Here is a 19,807-nt window from a genome sequence, read left to right as displayed (position 1 = left end):
CCACAAGTACTCCTTTTCTTTTTGCGAATACAGACTAACACGGCTGTTACTCTGAAACCAGCCAAATAGGGATGCATATCTGTGGGTGCTGTGCCTGCATCTTTCAATGCCCTCATCAAAACATATGCAGGAAGTAAGGGGAAAGGACTGGCTACGATCGAGTCCTCTCTTCTAGTTTCCCCTGGACCAGGAGTGTGGGAATTGTAATTTTCTTTGTAAGAGGCATTTGACAGCGGTTGTGAGTGACCAGACATCTCTGGGGAGGTTCCACAGCCTTACCCAGGAAATCCTCAGAGCTTTTTGATTTTTGTTTGTCTGGTCTTTGAAACAGCGAAGTGATGTCACCTCCAAAAATTTCCGCTGAGTTTTCAATCAGGAACTGCACTAACATGGCCACCTGCCGAAGGAGAGGAAACACTGGGGTCAGTTTGGGGAAAATATATCCACCTTTATTATCCTCCAAGACAAAATAGCCCAGGGAGACAATGTGATGATGCCTTTCTCTGGACAAATGCAACACTTAATTCTGAAGCGTCTCTTTGGCTCAGAAAGCTAGAAAGCTTTCTAGCTTGGATGCTTGTGTATTAGCCATAGCCGGAGGCAAGAAGCTGGAGTAAATGGACCAATAGTGTGAGCTGATAAAGCAAATCCTGTGGTCCTAATTATTATTGTCATCATATCACAGGCAATATTCTGCCTCTGGGGAGATGTGTCATGATGTTAGATTTGTTCCTCTCTGCAGGATGGTGCCACCATTATTAGATATTTCAGATGGAGAGGCAGTTTCCTCCCTTCTAATGGAATGCTAAATGCCCTCCTAGCCACTCCCAGCACAAGATGTCCAGCAGGGAAGTCCATTTGTTAGAGCAGATCATGACTTCTTTTGGTGCCTCCATCCCTGGAGAACCTCGGTGGCCAAGTCACCCCACAGCAATCTGCACAGGGTGGTGGTGTTGAAGCAAGAAAGGCTACTTACCTAAAGTAGTTTAACACTTTATATTTCCTTTGTAGGCTGCAGAGGAACATGTCATAGGAGATGGGAAGAGGGGAAGAAAATCACGGGCAGAATCCCACCAAGAGTATTTACCTTCTTTGTAGACCTGCTTTCCTCTTCAGGCCCAGTGGGGCTAGGAAGCCATAGCATGTTGGGAGCTATGCAAAGAGCCAGGTTAAATGCATTCATCTGATTCTCCTCTGAATTCTGCTCAATATGATGCAGGACTCCAAACAGGTGTCTGAGTAAAATGAGGTTGGCTTCTGGGAGCTGCTTCACCAAACTGCCCAGGGAAAAGAAACAAAGCAAAACAAGGAGCTTGTAAAACCTGGTCCCCAAAAATGACAATTGACTTTCAAAAGCCCTGCCTATATTACAGGTACAATGGCGTTTTTGTAACCTGTTTGTGACACTCTCATCTGACCCCTCTACAACAAATAGGTTTGAATTATGTTCACCACACAGTTATGTCCCTATCATGTTTGTGCATTCACACCTACCATGCTGCCTAATGCATTCTGGGAAAATTTGGACTTTAGTCCATAGTGCCTCAGCAGATGCTAGAATGCCTGGAGGACACACATACAGACCAATGCCAGCAGCACGGACAGTGATGCACTTTGCTAGGACCTACGGTACAAAGATCTGAGGGGAAGGAGGACCAGCCAAACTCTTACCGTTTTAAAAAAACCCTGTACTGAGCTAGGTACAGGAAGAGATTTGTCATATGGGTTATGCCCATGTGATGCTAATGGACAAGTCCTGCTCAATGTGCCAGTCTGAGGCAGGTAAATAACCTCATCAGGTCCCTGATACTATGTCTGGCAGACTGCTCCTTCCTGACTATCACACTGATGTGGCTATCATTTTAACTTTGTTCATGCGAGAAAGAACCACCAAAGTTAAGCATCTAATTCCATTTATATCCAATAGTACCACTGAAATCCAAATCACTGTCCTTTCTTTGCTTGAATTCTAGTAATTACAGCTGGTCATCAGAAAAGACTTTTTTTGGTAGGGGCCAGGGCGGAGGTTTGGTAAAGAAAAAAAAACTCTCATGAACAATTTTGTCAAAAATGTCAACATCTTTCACTAAAAAATTGTTTTGATGAAAAAGTTCTGACCAACTCTGCTAGCAACTGGCATGCATACCCATCAGCAGCCAGTGGCTCAAGAGCAGTGAGCTGGCCTACAGCAATATGAGGAGTCTCTTAGAACACGGTAACTATGCTGTGCAGGTGGAAATGATACGTGCCTCCTCAAGAGAGACACAGTGGGACATTTACATACCTTTTGATGGCTTCAGTCTTATGCCCTCGATTTACTGTGTCCACAGCTTCCATCCACAGCCCGTGCATGTCTGAGGATAGAACACTATCAGGTATATTTCGTAGAAAATCCTGAATTAAATATATATATGCAGAGCATTCTGGTCAGTTTTGAATCATTTGTTTCATGACGCATAAACGTTCATTTAAATTAAACATAAGATAAAATGAAACGTGACACAAATCAATTCCCACAAGGCCTCCCTGCTCCCCATGGCATGCAGCACTGCAAACAGACTTGGTCTGTGTGTCATAGAAGGAAAAGGACCGTCTAATCCATCCATTGGCTAGAGCTGGATTATTCTCCATAGTACTGTACATTTGCCAGGGCTTTGCCTAGTTCAGATTTAAATGTCCAAACAATGGGGTTTCTACCACTTCCCTTGGGATACTATTCCACAGCTCAATATATGGCTTGAATTGGAATCAGTCTGAATCCCCATTCAAACAAACAGTGACCTGGGGAGATTTCTACCCTGTAGGCTGGCCAACAAGTGGAGAACTGGGAACACGTTTCAAGTGCAGACGTGAACTGTTCTCATCTCATTTAAGTTAAGTTATAACTTGAGTGTTGCCCCAGCTCAAGTCCCATCCACACTCAACCAGCCTTAACTCAAGTGCAGTGGTGCTTTTCATGCGAGCTGGCTGGCCCATCAGAAAGTAGAGTGTAAAGCTTGAATTAGCACAACTCATCAGCTGCTAACACAACCACTGTGTAGTGTGGACACAGGTAAGCTTCACTCGAGGGCTACTAGTCCTCCAGTGCCTTCCCACGAGTTCTTCCACAATTCCCTGGGAAATAATTCACAGAGCAGCTCCATTTGCTGTAGCACAAAGAACTCCCCAAAGTCCTAGCGAATACACCAATGAGTGCCGTGCCAGTGTGGACACAGCAGCTCGAATGTTATACTGCAGTGTGGCTGCTAGCACTTGAGCTAGGCTAACTTGGTGGGAATAACTTGAATGCAGGTAATTCAAGTTAACTCTGCAGTGCAGACACAGCCCTAATCTGTTTAACCCCTTGCTGCCTGAGGTTCTGTTGTAGTTTTGCATTAGAAGGTACAAAAAGGGATACTGGCCTGAGGGCCAATATTCCTTTCTGCATGTTAAAGACAGTTAAAGCAGAAAATCTCCACGCATGCAGGGACATGTCTCCTCTCTTACATGTACCCAGCCATGAGATAGGGGCAGGGTATGAAGAATGTGCCCAATTAAAAATGCTTTCCCCTGGCTGGTGGGATCATGTTACTCCCCTCACTGAATGCAAAGTGCTGTGTTAGGGTAGATTTTAGCCCAGAGGGCAGTATTGCTTGGAGTAACTTACAGTGATGACTGCTGCAGCCACAAAGACTGACTCGCCATCCATCTGGACATCATCTCCAGAGTTCAATTTCTCTTTCAGTTCCTTGCATATCTTGGCATTGGCTGAGCGCCTGAAAATGCCTCTTGTGGAGGGACCTTCATGGTACAGCAGAAGCAGCATATCCTAGGAGAAAGCCCAGCCCCGAGACAGATTTAGAAGGGTTTACCATCTGAACCAGGGCTAAGGCTGGTCAGCATTAGATAGGAGAGTCTCGAGGAAACCTAGATGGTACAGGAAGTCATATGGGTGACTCTGTAGGGGATGCTTTCGTTCATGATTTTGAATCAATGTTATAGCATAGGAGAGTACTACTCTTCCTCCTGCCCATACACACCTGGGTGACAGGAGCCTCAGAGATACCACAGGTGACTAATACAAAGGTGGATGGATAGATGATCTATTCAAACTTATGCTGGGATTCATGACATAAACCCCATCTTACCATAATCGGCTTGGGGAGGATTCCGTCGGGACACACAGAGGACAAAGACAGGCCAAAGAGTTTCCGTGGGGTGGGTGGAGAATGTGATGTTGGGCTGCCCGTGGGGGTGCTGGAAGTCCGTCGCAAAGCCCAGTCAATCAAGGATTTCTTCCTCTTGGTATGTTTCTGCAAGGATTCTGAAATAGCCAAAAGCCTCTTGCGTTACAGTGTGCTCATTGTGCAAGGACTGTGCATTAGCGATGGGGTAGGGGGTCAGAGTTATGCAGATGGGTTTATATCTATTACAGTGAAATAGAATGTCAAAATTCCTATGTCATGGACTGGAAATATATGGGAGTCTTGACTGGGAGAAGTCTCTTAAATCCAGTCTGCAGAGTAAGGTCAGTCTCCTAGGGAAAAGCCACAGGAGCAAATAGTTCACAAACATGCCATCGCACAAAGTGTTTGTACAGCGTCTAGCACTCTGGGGACCCATTCTTGGCTGGCCCTTCGGCACTACCGTAATAAATGTTAGTCATAATAAAATAATAATAATAACAACAACAATAATAAAAGTCATTTATCTGCTGTGAAGAAGGGCTGGGCAGCCTTAATGCTGGGGACACCATTCAGTCATGCGTCTCCTTACTGCAGTGCAGCGAGTGGCTTAGAGTTGGATGGGCATATTCCCTAGCACTTTGAGGGCTGAAGTTAGGAGTTAGGCGCTGTGATGCTGTGTGCCACAACGCGTCACTTTTAGGGGCCTGGAAAAAAATCACTGCTATTCACAAAGCCCGAGTTAAGTGTGTAGGCTCCTATACAATGAATGGGGAGAGCTAGCCCCCTTAGAATGCAAGTCACAAAAGCCAGTAGGCTAGGTGGGGAGCCAATGGTGGGGGTGGGTGGGTGCTAATCTCCACCCCTTTCTAAGAGATAGGTGCCTAAGTCCAAGCTGCAGGGGGGCACCTAACTCTGTTTGTGAATCTTAGCTGGGAACCCCCTTTTGATTTAGGAAGCCTGCACTATCTTAGCAACAAGTGGGTGGGGGGAGGAGGAGCCCAGTGATTAGGGTACTCCCCTGGGATGCGGGAGACCAACAGTTCCAAGTTCCCCTCTTTGAAGAGGGATCTGCCACCTCTCAGGTGAGTGCCCTACCCACTGGGCTGTCGGATATTTTACAGTTATAGGGAGTCCCCCAGTCTCTCAAGTTGAAGCTGTTGCACTGAGGGTTAATAATGTTACGGGGTGGGGAGGGGCTGCTGCTTCATGTAAGCTCACCTACAGGGGACGGATCCAGTAGGCAGCTTCTGAGCACACCTGTCAGATCAGGCGAGTTAGGCTGGCAAGTGCCTTTCTTCCCTTGTTTTGGGAACCATTCCAGGACTTAGTTGGGAGATAGGCTCCTGAATGCCCACAGGCAGGCAGCCATGCACGTGCCCAGAGTGAGAAATATAGGCACTTCGGGAACTTTAGTGCAAAAACTTAGGTGCTACGTGAGTTTAGGCACTTTCAGGGTTCAGCAGGAGTTTTGTTCATCACAGTGAACCTGAAACTGGGACTTAGGTGCCTAAAACACGGACTTCGGCACATAACTTCTTTTGTGCATTCAGCCCTGAGTGATGAACTTCTTCTATCTCTTTGTGAATAAGTTATCTGTGAATCATCTTTTTTATTATGTGTGCAGCTCTACAGAGGGTCAAATAATATTCATCAGAGAAACTACTGGCGCATTTTTCATCAATTGGCAAATACATTTGTCATGGATAATTCTTGTATCATTTGAATGGCTCTAGCATGGATGTTATTACATGGTGAGTTCAAGGCATCAGTAAACCATTAGCCAGTCAATAAACAAAGACCTCAGAAACAACATGTCTTCTATGCTTCTTGGGAAGACCCGGTCAGAGAGCTAAATATGGTCTTTTTGGTGATGCTGTGTGTGGCGCATAGCAATTCATCCAAGGGGATCGTAACTTTCTGTTGAATGCTAATCAAGCACCTAAAATTTGGTAATGAGAGCCAAAGTAACGGTTAAGGGTGAAGTCCTGCTACCCCTGAAGTCAATGTATGTTCAGTGGGAGCAGGAACAGACTCTGATTTATGAAGGGACAAAATCAACCCTCCTTTCACTGAGGATATATTCAAGCTGAGTGTGTCTATCTAAAATAAAAACACAATGCAACAGAAAGTCAGCAACTGTCACAGGGAGAGCTCCCAAGTTCTTTGAAGGGACACACGGTATCATCTGGACTCTCACCTCTCCTCAGCTGCCTTGGAGCTTGGGGCCTGGGTTTCAGAATGAACTGACACTGCTTGTCCTTGGGAAGCTGATCCAGGAGGGAAGCCTCTGTCCCATCAGCTAGGAGTGTGTTGTTGTTGGTTCCATGGTGCTGGTCAACAGTCTCTCGGAGGCAGCTCAGTATGATGCTGAAAGGATGCTCATGACCTGTTGAGACAAGAGCCACAGAAAGACCAGGTGAGGATGCAGAACTCATGATTTTCACGCTGTGAAAGCAATTAGGGGACCCGGTTTGGTTTGTAGCGGTCAGACATCCACATCTCACAACTTCCACAGCAGTGAGTTGGTGGCAATCCCATCAGAGAGCCCAAGGACTGAATGGGCCATGGAGACAGAGCCCTCCTATTACTCCCTGATATGCTTTCCTCTAGGTCAGAGGTGAGGTGCACTGCTCAGTGGCAAAGATTTGGGGAAGCCTGCTTTGCTGTACCAATGCTGCATATGCTCTGGGCTAAAGAGAAAACTTTGACTGAAGAGGGTTTCAGCCTAGAACCTTGCACGAGCGCCAGTGTTCTCTCTAATTTTTCCCCAGCATGTGGAGAATGAATTTTGTTATGTGCACCAATATGGAGGTGATGTGTCACACATCATCTCCATATTGGTGCACATAACAAAATTCATGTGGTGGGGGTGGGGCCGAGGGGTTCGGAGTGTGGAGAGGGCTCAGAGCTGGAGCAGAGGGCTGAGGTATGGGGAGGTGAGGGCTCCGGCTGGGGGTGCAGGCTCTGGGGTGGGGCCAGGGATGAGGGGTTTGGGGTGCTGGCTGCTCTGGGAGTACAGCAGGGAGAGAGGACTCCCCCAAGCACTTTCTCCCCACAGCAGCACCTGTGTTGGGGTGGAGAGGTGCCTCTCCCCCGGGAGCTCTGGGGCGGGGCTGGGTTGGGTTGGGGCTGTGGGAGGGGCACCTCTCCCTCTGCGGCAGGTCCAGGGCTGGGGGAGAGGCATCTCTCCTCACCACAGCCCTGAGTACCTGCGCGGGGCTTAATAGGCTGCTGCGTGGCCTCGCAGCTTAGAGGGAACTTAGACGAGCACTACATTCACTAGGGGAAAAGAAATCCAAGGAAAAAGGAGAAGGATAAAAGTGAAGGTTCAGTTGCTTTTTCAGATGTGAGACATTGCCTTTAAGAACACAGACAGGAGGGTAAAGATCAATGCAGCAACTATTAGATTTAAAAAGATATTTTGGAAGGGTATGCTGGATGGCCTCACTAGGCATTCAGGCCTCAGCCTTCCCAAATCTGAATGCAGAGGAACACATCATTATTAAGATTTGAATTATAGTAGTGTTTAGAGGCCCCAACTAGGATTAGGCCCCATTGTGCTAAGCACTGTACAAAATGCATAGTGAGAAATAATCCCTGCTGTGAAGAGTTTACAGTCCAAATGTAACCCACAAACCTCCTGGGTGTGGTGTTCTGTCCCATCAAGTGGCATAAGACCACTTAGAGAGAGATTAATGAGTCTACTCTACAGCCTTAGCTAAGAGCCATATGGCCTGAGGCTCATGCATTTAGCTCCAGAGGCCCCAGGTTTGATCCTGCCTGCTGATGACTGGGGTCTGTTGGTGTTACATGAACAGACAGGACAGACAAGGGTGGGAGGGAAAACAGAGAGGCAAAGTGACTTGTCCAAGGTCACACAGCTGGCCAGTGGCAGAGCGGGGAATAGACCCTGTCAGGGTTCCCTCCCCACTCTGAACTCTGGGGTACAGATGTGGGGACCCGCATGAAAGACCCTCTAAGCTTATTTCTACCAGCTTAGGTTAAAAACTTCCCCAAGGCACAAATCCTTTCCTTGTCCTTGAACAGTACTGCCACCACCACTAAGTGATTTAGACAAAAATTCAGGAAAAGGGTCACTTGGAGTCCCTTGTTCCCCAAAATATTCCCCCAAGCCCTTTCACCCCCTTTCCTGGGGAGGCTTGAGAATAATGTGAGTACCGACCAGACCCTTTGTCCCTGGGACACTGAAAATCAAACTGGTTCTTAAAGGAAGAACTTTATTTAAAGAAAAAGTAAAAGACTCACACCTGCAAAATCAGGATGGAAGGTAACTTTACAGGGTAATAAAAAGATTTAAACACAGAGGATTCCCCTTTAGGCTCAGCTTCAAAGTTACAAAAAACAGGAATAAAACTCCCTCTCAGCATAGGGAAAAATCACAAGCTAAAACAAAAGATAATCTAACACATTTCCTTGCCTTTACTTACAATTTCTGTAATTGTAAATGTATGATTTCAGGTATGTTTTCAGGATATGTTTTACCTTCTTGGTCTCTCTCTCCATCCAGAGAGGAAACATCAAAGAGAGCACAAACAAAACCTCTCCCCCCTGCAAGATTTGAAAGTATCTTCTTTCCTTATTGTCCTTTTGGTCAGGTGCCAACCAGGTTATTTGAACTTCTTAACCCCTTACAGATAAAGTGATTCTGTACCTCTGGCCAGGAGGGATTTTATTTTACTGCATACATAAAGGTTGTTACCCTTCCCTTTATATTTATGACAGACCTCCTTCTCTCCTGACTCCCAGTCCAGTGCACTATCTACTAACCATGCACCCCTCTCTGAGGCACACATTCTGAGCTCGTTTATTTGTAGTGGCAGTGGAAAGTGGAAAGTTTACTTTAATAACTTCCTGGGTTTGGTAACCCATTATAATACTGGCTATTGGAGATATGAAAAAGGTTCCTGAAGAATGGAGGCTGAGCTCCCGTTGCGTGTGTGAGCACTGAAGGGTGGGGAGAATTGTTTCCTTAATAGCTTCACATTATCAGATGTGAATACAATCTCGTTTGGAAAGACAATATAATTTTATTTACTTTAAACAGACACCAAAGGGACATGCATCAAGCTTGATCCGTCTACCTTAGGGCACACATCTGTGTTTTTATGGGGGTGTCACTATTTACATTCCCTCCTCCACTCTATAAATATGTCACGACTGTTTTTAAAATCAGTCAATCAATCAAAAGCCATCAGCCCAATCTTCATTAGCCACCCTAGATAACACTCCATGTGCACACCTCTATGTAACAAACCAGTATGCATGTCCCTCTACTCACAAGCTACCCTACAATAACAATCCAGTGTGTGAATTCCTGTGCTCATGAGGTATTCTACAATTAACCAACTGGTGTACACATCCTATACTAGTGTTCACTACCCTGTGCTCACACGCTACCCCACAATAAAAATCCAGCAGGTGCTTCCCTTCACTTATGACCATAACAAATAAGCATGCTCAGCAAGTACGTGGCGAGAAACACCAACAATCACAAACCAATGTGTGCCGCTAAGTGCTCATAAACAACCCTACAATAACAATCTTATGATGACAACAAGCTCTTCAGAGCAAGCCTACAATAACAAACCAGTGTGCTCAAACCTGATGGGAGAATCAATCCAGAAAGGAAACCACATCTCAATTTCAACAACAACGGGAAAGTAACTACTTTTTAAAATGACCAAATACACATTAGAGAGGCAAGGTGGGGGAGGTAATATATTTTATTGGACCAGCTTTTGTTGGTGAGAGAGACAAGCTTTCAAGCTACACAAAGCTCTTCTTCAGGTCTGGGAAATGAAGAAGAGCTCGGTGTAGCTTGAAAGTTCATCTCTCTCACCAACAGAAGTTGGTCCAATAAACAATATTACCTCACCCACCTTGTCTCTAATATCCTGGGACCAATACGTCTACAGCTACGCTGCATAAGAAATATGTTTTGACAGGCGTCACTGGAAGCTGCATCCAAGTACAAAACTTGTCCGTTGGGGTATCACTCAAGCCATTACATGTTATTGTTGAACCCCAAAAGATTTAGTTTAGGTAGCTAATCATCAGTTCGGCCCTCAGGGTATTGGTCAAAATAGTGGGAGTGATGCTTGGACCTTAAAAAGTTCTGTTCAGATATGCAACCCGCAGTTTAGATGCTTCAGAGCACCTTTGATCTGGACATTGTATAACACAGACTGATTCTTTGTTCCCTCCCCATTGCTAGACTACATATAGAATTCTGATTGTGCTTACGAGAGCAGCACAAGGGAAGCCTGTCTCTTTCAAAAGGATCAGACCTTCATAGCTCTGGTCATGTTAAAAGTACCAGGAGGACACTGTACCTTTTGGTATGTGGGGGATTCTGGCCTCTGATAGGAATTGCAAAGATTTGAAAATATATTAAAATAAAACTTAAAACAAATATCTAAAAGTTTTTTGAACTCCAGAAAAAGGTCAGGTTGGGTTTGATTCTTATTTTATCCAAATGGCCCTTCCCTAAATATGATTCTATCACAGTGTCATACATAATAATAGAATTTGTTATAAATTGCTATGGGAAAGATTGGAGAGACTGGCTTCATACACTTTGCCAAAGGAAATACCCCGTCTAATTTTAATTGTACATTTAATCATACTTCGCTGTCTTGTTTTTGCCAATCATGCAAATATGAAAAACATTTTTTTTTTGCAAACTTCAGCTTTGGTACTTTCTAAGATTAATGCCTGGAATTAATAAGACAAAACACTGTGTTTTATTTTGTTTGGTAGTTGTGTGCTTCTGAAATCATCTCATGTAAAGCACTGATAGTGGCCTGGCTCTGAAACCCCAATATGTACATTTATTTTCCTTCCAACCTCCCAAAGTTTTTATAATCTAAACAGAAATTGTAAAAAAAAAAAAAAAAAAAAGGAACTTTTCAAATAAACAACTTGCAAAGCACATTTCTCCAAATGCTCTGTGTCTCCTTGTGAGATTGGTTTCAGATTAGAGTGGGTATTCAGACTAAAGCAACACAAAAAGTCTTGTTAAATAAACCATCTACTTAATGGGCTATGACCTCTTGCCTGAAAAACAGTTTCTTTAAATCTGAGCTGGACTGCTTTGAAAAATAAATACCAAACAAAAAAGATTAATACTTTGGGCTTTTGATAGAGGGCTTAAACGTCACCAACAAATACGTTTTAAAACAGGTCTTCCTTCACTTACCTACCTGCCAAGACCTGCTTCCCCTGCAAGATTGGAAGCCATTGCTACCATCTAATGAAACATGCTGCATGCAGTCCTTGTTATGCTTTAGGTGTTAGGGTGTGATTTGCTCCCCAAGAAGTCAATAATAGCTGAAGGCACTCAAGACCTAGTGGGAGATGCTCAGCCCTGATTGATAGAGTCCAATCTGGCAAGTCCTTTGTGTGTGTGGAACAACCGACTGAAGGTTATAGATGCCAAGAGCTCACACCCAGGGGTGCACAGCATTTTTGAACAATGTATTGTGAGTGCAACATCAGATTTTTAAAGAGCCAGCATGCAGGTTGAGATGGATTTTGCAAAGAGACAGAGATGCTTCCCTTATTCAGTGACCAACGTTATTATTATTATTATTATCATCATCATCACTGACCTGCTACATCAGCACCTACATGCTGGCATACCTAAAGGAAAAATGGAAGAGCTCTTACCAATAAGGGGATAAGCAGGGTCATCCTTTCCTGATATCACCCAGAGGTGGTAGTCACTTGGTCTACCCTGTGGATTGAGAAAGAGAAGGGAAAACATATAAAAGGGAGCCAAGGACTGAAAAGAGGGACTGGAGAAGCTGGACACAGCACACAAAACAACTGGAAGAGGTAACAGTGGAACAGGCCAAGGGTCAGGAAATGAATAGCTGTAAACATCTGGGAAAACAGCCTGGTTAGGAGTGACAAGCTCTCAGAATCTGTTTGTCTGACATGCAGAGGAAGGTGAAAGGTTCAGGAGAGGGAGAGAAAGGTAACCAGAAGGATGAAAACAAACTAGGGTTTCCCCAACATCCACATAGAAGGCTCAGATTCAGGAAGTCTCTTGACATATTGATCAGACATCATCACTCAATTCCAAGACCCCTCAGGAATGGTGGCATTTACTGGCTACAAAGGGATGAGTGCAACACTCAGAACGAGCTTCAAGTTCAGAAGGTTTCTGTGTTTTGCCTTGACTGACATGTAAGGTTACAAATATTGCTATTCAAGTTTACACAGGCACAAGTATTTCCTATCTTCCATCAGCTTGCATAATGAGATTCCGAGCCAAGATCAGCCCTGGTAGAAGTGGATGTAAGTCTCTGGAAATCAATGGAGTTGCATTTACTTACACAAAACCTGAATTTGGTCCATTACGTGGATGTGTGTTTTTATAAATCTTTATATCTGGACAAACATATTCTCTGTAGTCTGGAGAATACTAGTATTCTAATGGCTAACTAGAGCCAGTCATTGTCAATTTTTACCAGACTCCACCATATCTGTACCTGTACCGTACTGTAAAACAGATGTTGCCACCTTCCCAACAGAATATCTGGCAGGATGTGCAGTGGCTACTTACAGGAAGTCCAAGCTGATTAGCTGTCTTCTTGATCACATTGTCTGCCGTTTCTGTGTTGGACACATTTACTGTAGTGGTCTAGGCAAGGAAGACAAAGATGTGCTTAGAAAGTTAATGGGCTGGAAATGGTGAGGGTTGAGGTTTGGTAACATTGTCACATGGCTTGAAAATCAAGGCAAGATGCTACTGTCTTGTCACCTGTTTAGGCAGGCTAGTGTCTGACATTGCCAAACATGAAGAAACGATAACACCATGAAGGTTAGGGTTTTACCACTAATTTATTAGTTTGATAATACACTGGTAATTTTACTGGCCGTGGGAGATTTGGACCAACCTGGGAATACAGTAGGATCATTCCTAAACACAATGATATTACAATGGAACAACAATGCTCACCACCTTCTTTCTATCACTTTTCTAACACGGCACAAAAGTAACACAATGGAAATGCAAACCACAGAATCCCAGTGGGACTCAAACATCATGCTGCCAGAGATGAAACCCAGACTGGTACCTCCACTGCTAGCAGAGGAGTGAAGCACAGTTCAGAACTCGAGCAATGCAATGGGATTTTGTAGTCCTTTCCTGAGGGAAGGACCATCAGTAGGTGGGAATCAACCAGTGAGCCAGGCATGAAGCCCAGAACTTTAGATTGTCCTCTTTCATCACCCTCTCAAGTAGGGCCTAGATACTTTAGCAAGGATGCTGGATACATTATCAGCATAATAGCCACCCCATACCCACTCCAGATCTCCATGCAGTGTTGGTCTGATGAGTGGGTTCTCAGTATTACTCACAGAAGTACAGCTGTCAGCATCCAGAAGGAGGATTTGGACTGTTAGGTTTTTGGGATATTCATTCTGTTTCATCTCATTTATTTGCCTGAAAATCAGGGGGTGTAAAAAACAGAAGCAATCACATCATAACAGAGTTTGAGAAAATAACTATAGCAAATGCATCTTAACACCCCATGAGGCAACGATCATAAAGTGACCTCTTGAAAACTCGTGGCGAACGGGGGAAGTCCCGGATGACTGGAAAAAGGCTAATGTAGTGCCAATCTTTAAAAAAGGGAAGAAGGAGGATCCTGGGAACTACAGGCCAGTAAGCCTCACTTCAGTCCCCGGAAAAATCATGGAGCAGGTCCTCAAAGAATCAATCCTGAAGCACTTACATGAGAGGAAAGTGATCAGGAACAGTCAGCATGGATTCACCAAGGGAAGGTCATGCCTGACTAATCTAATCACCTTCTATGATGAGATTACTGGTTCTGTGGATGAAGGGAAAGCAGTGGATGTATTGTATCTTGACTTTAGCAAAGCTTTTGACACGGTCTCCCACAGTATTCTTGTCAGCAAGTTAAGGAAGTATGGGCTGGATGAATGCACTATAAGGTGGGTAGAAAGTTGGCTAGATTGTCGAGCTCAACGGGTAGTGATCAATGGCTCCATGTCTAGTTGGCAGCCGGTGTCAAGTGGAGTGCCCCAGGGGTCGGTCCTGGGGCTGGTTTTGTTCAATATCTTCATAAATGATCTGGAGGATGGTGTGGATTGCACTCTCAGCAAATTTGCAGATGATACTAAACTGGGAGGAGTGATAGATATGCTGGAGGGCAGGGATAGGATACAGAGGGACCTAGACAAATTGGAGGATTGGGCCAAAAGAAATCTGATGAGGTTCAATAAGGATAAGTGCAGGGTCCTGCACTTAGGACGGAAGAACTCAATGCACAGCTACAGACTAGGGACCGAATGGCTAAGCAGCAGTTCTGCGGAAAAGGACCTAGGGGTGACAGTGTATGAGAAGCTGGATATGAGCCAGAAGTGTGCCCTTGTTGCCAAGAAGGCCAATGGCATTTTGGGATGTATAAGTAGGGGCATAGCGAGCAGATCGAGGGATGTGATCGTCCCCCTCTATTCGACATTGGTGAGGCCTCATCTGGAGTACTGTGTCCAGTTTTGGGTCCCATACTACAAGAAGGATGTGGATAAATTGGAGAGAGTCCAGCGAAGGGCAACAAAAATGATTAGGGGTCTGGAACACATGAGTTATGAGGAGAGGCTGAGGGAACTGGGATTGTTTAGTCTGCAGAAGAGAAGAATGAGGGAGGATTTGATAGCTGCTTTCAACTACCTGAGAGGTGGTTCCAGAGAGGATGGTTCTAGACTATTCTCAGTGGTGGAAGAGGACAGGACAAGGAGTAATGGTCTCAAGTTGCAGTGGGGGAGGTTTAGGTTGGATATTAGGACAAACTTTTTCACTAGGAGGGTGGTGAAACACTGGAATGCGTTGCCTAGGGAGGTGGTGGAATCTCCTTCCTTAGAAGTTTTTAAGGTCAGGCTTGACAAAGCCCTGGCTGGGATGATTTAATTGGGTATGGGTCCTGCTTTTGAGCAGGGGGTTGGACTAGATGACCTCCTGAGGTCCCTTCCAACCCTGTTATTCTATGATTCTATGATTCTATGATTGATTCTATGATTCAAGTTGAGGGTGTTGGTTAGTCCCACAACAGGAGACCCCGATGGATGCTAACCTCGTAGAGAATAGATTGGATATGACAAAAATCAGAATGTATTGTGGAATTATTTGGAGAATAGAGGTGACCTAAGAGTGTCAGCTGCCTCTAGGACAGTTGGGGAGATTGTTTGGACTATCTGGGCCAAACTCTGCTCTCAACAGAAGGAGCATAAGTGACCGTGCTACTGGAGAGGAGATCACAGCCTTCTTCTTGGAAAGTCAGTGCCTATGAGCAAGGAATTGAGAGGAAACAAGGCCTGTTGTTTGCCTATTGAGACAAATTGGTTTAGAAGATTTGTTCAATCCTAGAAGACCCATTATATTCACCCATCCACCTGCCCATCTGTGTTCTATATAATCATGGATTCACAGAAGTGATGGGCTGAAAGGGATCTCAAGAAGTCAACAAGTCCAGCCCCCTGTGCTGAGGTAGAATCAAGTAAACCTAGACCACCCTTGACCTGTGTTTGTCCAACCTGTTCTTAAAAACCTCCAGTGATAGGGATTCCACAACTTCCCTTGGAAGCCTATTTCAGAGTTTAAAGTACGCTTATAGTTTGAAAGTTTTCCCTAATATCTAACCTGAAGCTTCCTTGCTGCAAATTAAGCCCACTACTTCTTGTTCTACCTTCAGCGGACAAGGAAAACAATTGATTTCTGTCTTCTTGATAACAACCATTAACATATTTGAAGACTGTTATCAGGTCTCTTACATAGTCTTTTTTTTCAAAACTAAACATGACCAGTTTTTTAACCTTTCCTCATAGGTCAGGTTTTCTAAACCCTTTATCATTTTTGTTGCTCTCCTCTGGATTTGCTCCAATTTTTCCACATCTTTCCTAAAGTGTGGTGCCCAGAATTGGACATAGTACCTCAGCTGAGGCCTCAGCACTGCCAGCTAGAGTGGGACAATTATCTTGTGTCTTACATACAACATTACTGTAATATACCCCAGAATGATAGCTTTTTTCACAGCTGCATCACACTGTTGACTCATATTCAGTGTGATCCACTATCCCCCCCAGATCCTTTTCAGCAGTACTATCACCTAGCCAGTTATTTCCCATTTTGAAGTTTTTCGTTTGATTTTTCCTTCCTAAGTGAAGTACTTTTCACTTGTCTTTCCTGAATATCATTTTGTTGATTTCAGACCAATTCTCTAATTTGTCAAGCTTGTTTTTAATGCTAAACCTGCCCTCCAAAGTGTTTGCAACCGCTCCCAGCTTGGTGTCATCTGCAAATTTTATAAGCACACTCTCCACTCCATTACCCAGGTCATTAATGAAAATATTGACTAATACCAGGACTGATCCCTGTGGTACTCCACTTGATACACCCTCCCAGTTTGATAACTACTCTTTGAGTCTGGTCTTTCAACCAGTTGTGCACCCACCTTATAGTAATTTCATCTAGACCACATTTCCCTAGTTGGCTTATAAGAATGTCATGTGAAACTGTGTCAAAGCCTTAGTAAAATCAAGATATATCATGTCTATTGCTATTCCACTATCCGCTAGGTCAGTCGCCCTGTCAAAAAAGAAAATTAGGTTGGTTTGGCGTGATTTGTTCTTGACAAATCCTTGCTGGCTAGTCCTTATAACCCCATTGTCCCTTAGGTGCTTACAAATTAATTGTTTGATTTGTTCCAATATCTTCTAGTACCAAAGTTGTTTTCTAGGTGACAGGTTGGAGGGATACAAAGAGGGACACCAGCTAAAGGGGGGTACGTGACCTCCCATGCGACCTGCACGTTAAGGACAGCTATAGTATTCTGTTGTGTCTGTCCCACTAATGACTGGTGATAATTTTTAAGTCTGCTGAAGCTGGAGAATGAGTTCAGGATGATACAGGCACAGTGAGAAGGATTCTTATACATTTGCAGTACTCTGGAAACATAGTTCTTTCAGAGTACTGAAAATGACTCCAAGATCTCTTTCTTGATGGGTAACAGCTAATTTAGGCACCATCATTTTGTATGTATTGTTGGGATTATAATTTGCCATGTGCATTACTTTGCATTTAACATTAATTTCATCTGCCATTTTGTTGCCAAGTCACCCAGTTTTATGTGATCCCTTTGTAACTCTTTGCAGTCTGTTTTGGACTTCACTATCTTGAGTAATTTTGTATCATCTGCAAACTTTGCCACCTCACTGTTTACCCTGTTTTGCAGATCATTTATGAATATGTTGAACAGCACTGGTCCCAGTACAGACCCCTGTGGACACCTCTATTTACTTCTCTTCATTCTAAAAATGGATCATTTATTCCTATCCTTTGTTTCCTGTCTTTTAAATGGAGTGCCTGGGAATGCTTTCAGGATCATCTAATGATCCTTAATTAAACTTAATGACAAGCCTTTTGTTATCTTAATTACCCTGCCTCTGTTTATAAACAAACTCCCTGCTCCAAGGGCAGAGGGTGTTAACAGCACAGAACTCATCACATTCCACACTCAAACTCTGACTCCTGGGTCCTGCTGGGCCCTTCCCCTCCTCGGCCAGGCAATTGGGGAGAGGCAGGTGGCCCTTTGCCCCTCCCTGCACCATGTCTGCCCTCTCCATTTGTCTGGGACCTCACCCATCTTACATGGGTTCTCGAAGAAATTTGCTAATGGTTTCAAGGTTGCTTCAGCCAGTTCCTTAAGAACTGTAGGATGAATTTCATCCGGCCCTGCCAACTGGAATATATCTAACATATCTAAATATTCTTAACATGTTCTTTCCCTATTTTGGCTTGCCTTTCTTCCCCCTTGTTGATAATATTAATTATGTTGAGTATTTGGTCACTATAAATTTTTTTAGTGAAGTCTGAAGCAAAATAGGCATTAAACAACTCTGCCCTCTTGATGTCATCAGTTATTAGCTCTTCTTCCCTACTAAGCAGAGGACCTACCCTTTCCTTTGTCTTTCTCTTGCTCCTAATGTATTTAAATAACCCCTTCTTATTGTCTTTTATATAAAATGATGGGGTCTAAATTAGCTGTTTCAACTCAAGAAAGAGATCTTGGAGTCATTGTGGATAGTTTTCTGAAAACATCCACTCAACGTGCTGCGGCAGTCAAAAAAAAGTGAACAGAATGCTGGGAATAATTACAAAAGGGATAGATAATAGGACAGAAAATGCATCAATATAAATCCATGGTACACCCACATCTTGAATACTGTGCGCAGATGTGGTCGCCCCATCTCAAAAAAGATATATTGGAGTTGGAAAAGGTTCAGAAAAAGGCAACAAAAATGATTAGGGGTATGGAACGGCTTCTGTATGAGGAGAGATTAATAAGACTGGGACTTTTCAGCTTGGAAAAGAGATGGCTGAGGGGAGATATCATTGAGGTCTATAAAATCATGACTGGTGTAGAAAAAGTAGGTAAGGAAATGTAGATAAGCCTTACTTCTCATAACACAAGAACTAGGCGGTCACAAAATGAAACTAATAGGCAGCAGGTTTAAAACAAATAAAAGGAAGTATTTCTTCACACAATGCACAGTCAACCTGTGGAACTCCTTGCCAGAGGATGTTGTAAAGGCCAAGAACTAGATAAATTCCTGGTAAATTCATGGAGGATAGGTCCATCAATGGCTATTAGCCAGGGTGGGTAGGAATGGTGTCCCTTGCCTCTGTTTGCCAGAAGCTGGGAATGAGCGAAAGGGGATGGACCACTTGATGATTACCTGTTCTGTTCATTCCCTCTGGGGCACCTGACACTAGCCACTGTTGGAAGACAGGATACTGGGCAGATAGACCTTTGGTCTGACCCAGTAGGGCAATTCTTATATTCTTATGTCTTCTATGTTCCTTGCTAGATGTAATTCATTCTGTGCCTTAGCCTTTCTGATTTTGTCCCTATAAGATTGTGCTATTCTTCTGTATTCTCTTTAGCAATTTGTCCATGTTTCCGCTCTTTGTTAGATTTCTTTTGAATTTTCAGATCATTAAAGAGCTTCTGATGGAACCATATAGGCCTCTTATTATTCTTCCTTTTTTTTACTTGGAATAGTTGGCAGTTGTGTGTTTAATATTGTCTCTTTGAGAAACTGCCACATCTCTTAAACTCTTAATACCTTAGATTTTCTTCCCATCGGACCTTATACCAGTTCTCTGAATGTGTTAAAGTCTCCTTTTTTGAAGTCCAGTTGTCTTTATCATGATGCTCTCACTCCTTCCTTTCTTCTGAATTACAAAATTTATCATTTCATGATCACTTTCACCCCAATTGCCTTCTATATTCAGATTTGTAACCAATTCCTCCCTGTTGTTCAGAATCAAGTCTAAAATGGCTGGCCTCCAGGTTATGTTTTGCCACTTTCTGAAACAAAAAAGTTGTCCCACTACATTTATTAGAAATTTTGTGTTTTGCCATATTACTTTTCCAACGGATGTCCCCCATTATTACCAGGTCATGTGTTTTGGATATTTGTGTTGTTTGTTCTGTAAATACCTCATTAACCTCCTCTTCCTTATTTGGTGATTTATAGTAGACTCCTACCATGATATCACCCCTATTTTTCCCCCTTTAATCTTTATTCAG

At 43.7% G+C, this 19,807-nt stretch overlaps 1 protein-coding gene across 1 annotated transcript in view; it reads right to left on the bottom strand.

Moving 5' to 3' along the window:
- Positions 1-19,807, bottom strand: part of LOC144269949 (uncharacterized) — a 34,640-nt gene that overhangs the window by 5,121 nt on the left and 9,712 nt on the right. Inside the window, exons 6-14 of the mRNA XM_077826049.1 lie at positions 13,554-13,638; positions 12,757-12,834; positions 11,856-11,922; positions 6,364-6,552; positions 4,128-4,303; positions 3,647-3,808; positions 2,285-2,394; positions 1,088-1,277; positions 280-397 (exon numbers count right to left, since the gene is read on the bottom strand). Coding sequence (XP_077682175.1) covers positions 280-397; positions 1,088-1,277; positions 2,285-2,394; positions 3,647-3,808; positions 4,128-4,303; positions 6,364-6,552; positions 11,856-11,922; positions 12,757-12,834; positions 13,554-13,638 — 1,175 coding nt within the window. The remainder of the gene's footprint in view (positions 1-279; positions 398-1,087; positions 1,278-2,284; positions 2,395-3,646; positions 3,809-4,127; positions 4,304-6,363; positions 6,553-11,855; positions 11,923-12,756; positions 12,835-13,553; positions 13,639-19,807) is intronic.

Source organism: Eretmochelys imbricata, chromosome 9 (genome assembly GCF_965152235.1).
Source record: "Eretmochelys imbricata isolate rEreImb1 chromosome 9, rEreImb1.hap1, whole genome shotgun sequence".
Lineage (NCBI taxonomy): Eukaryota > Metazoa > Chordata > Testudines > Cheloniidae > Eretmochelys > Eretmochelys imbricata.
This window is presented reverse-complemented; position numbering and strand designations above follow the sequence as displayed.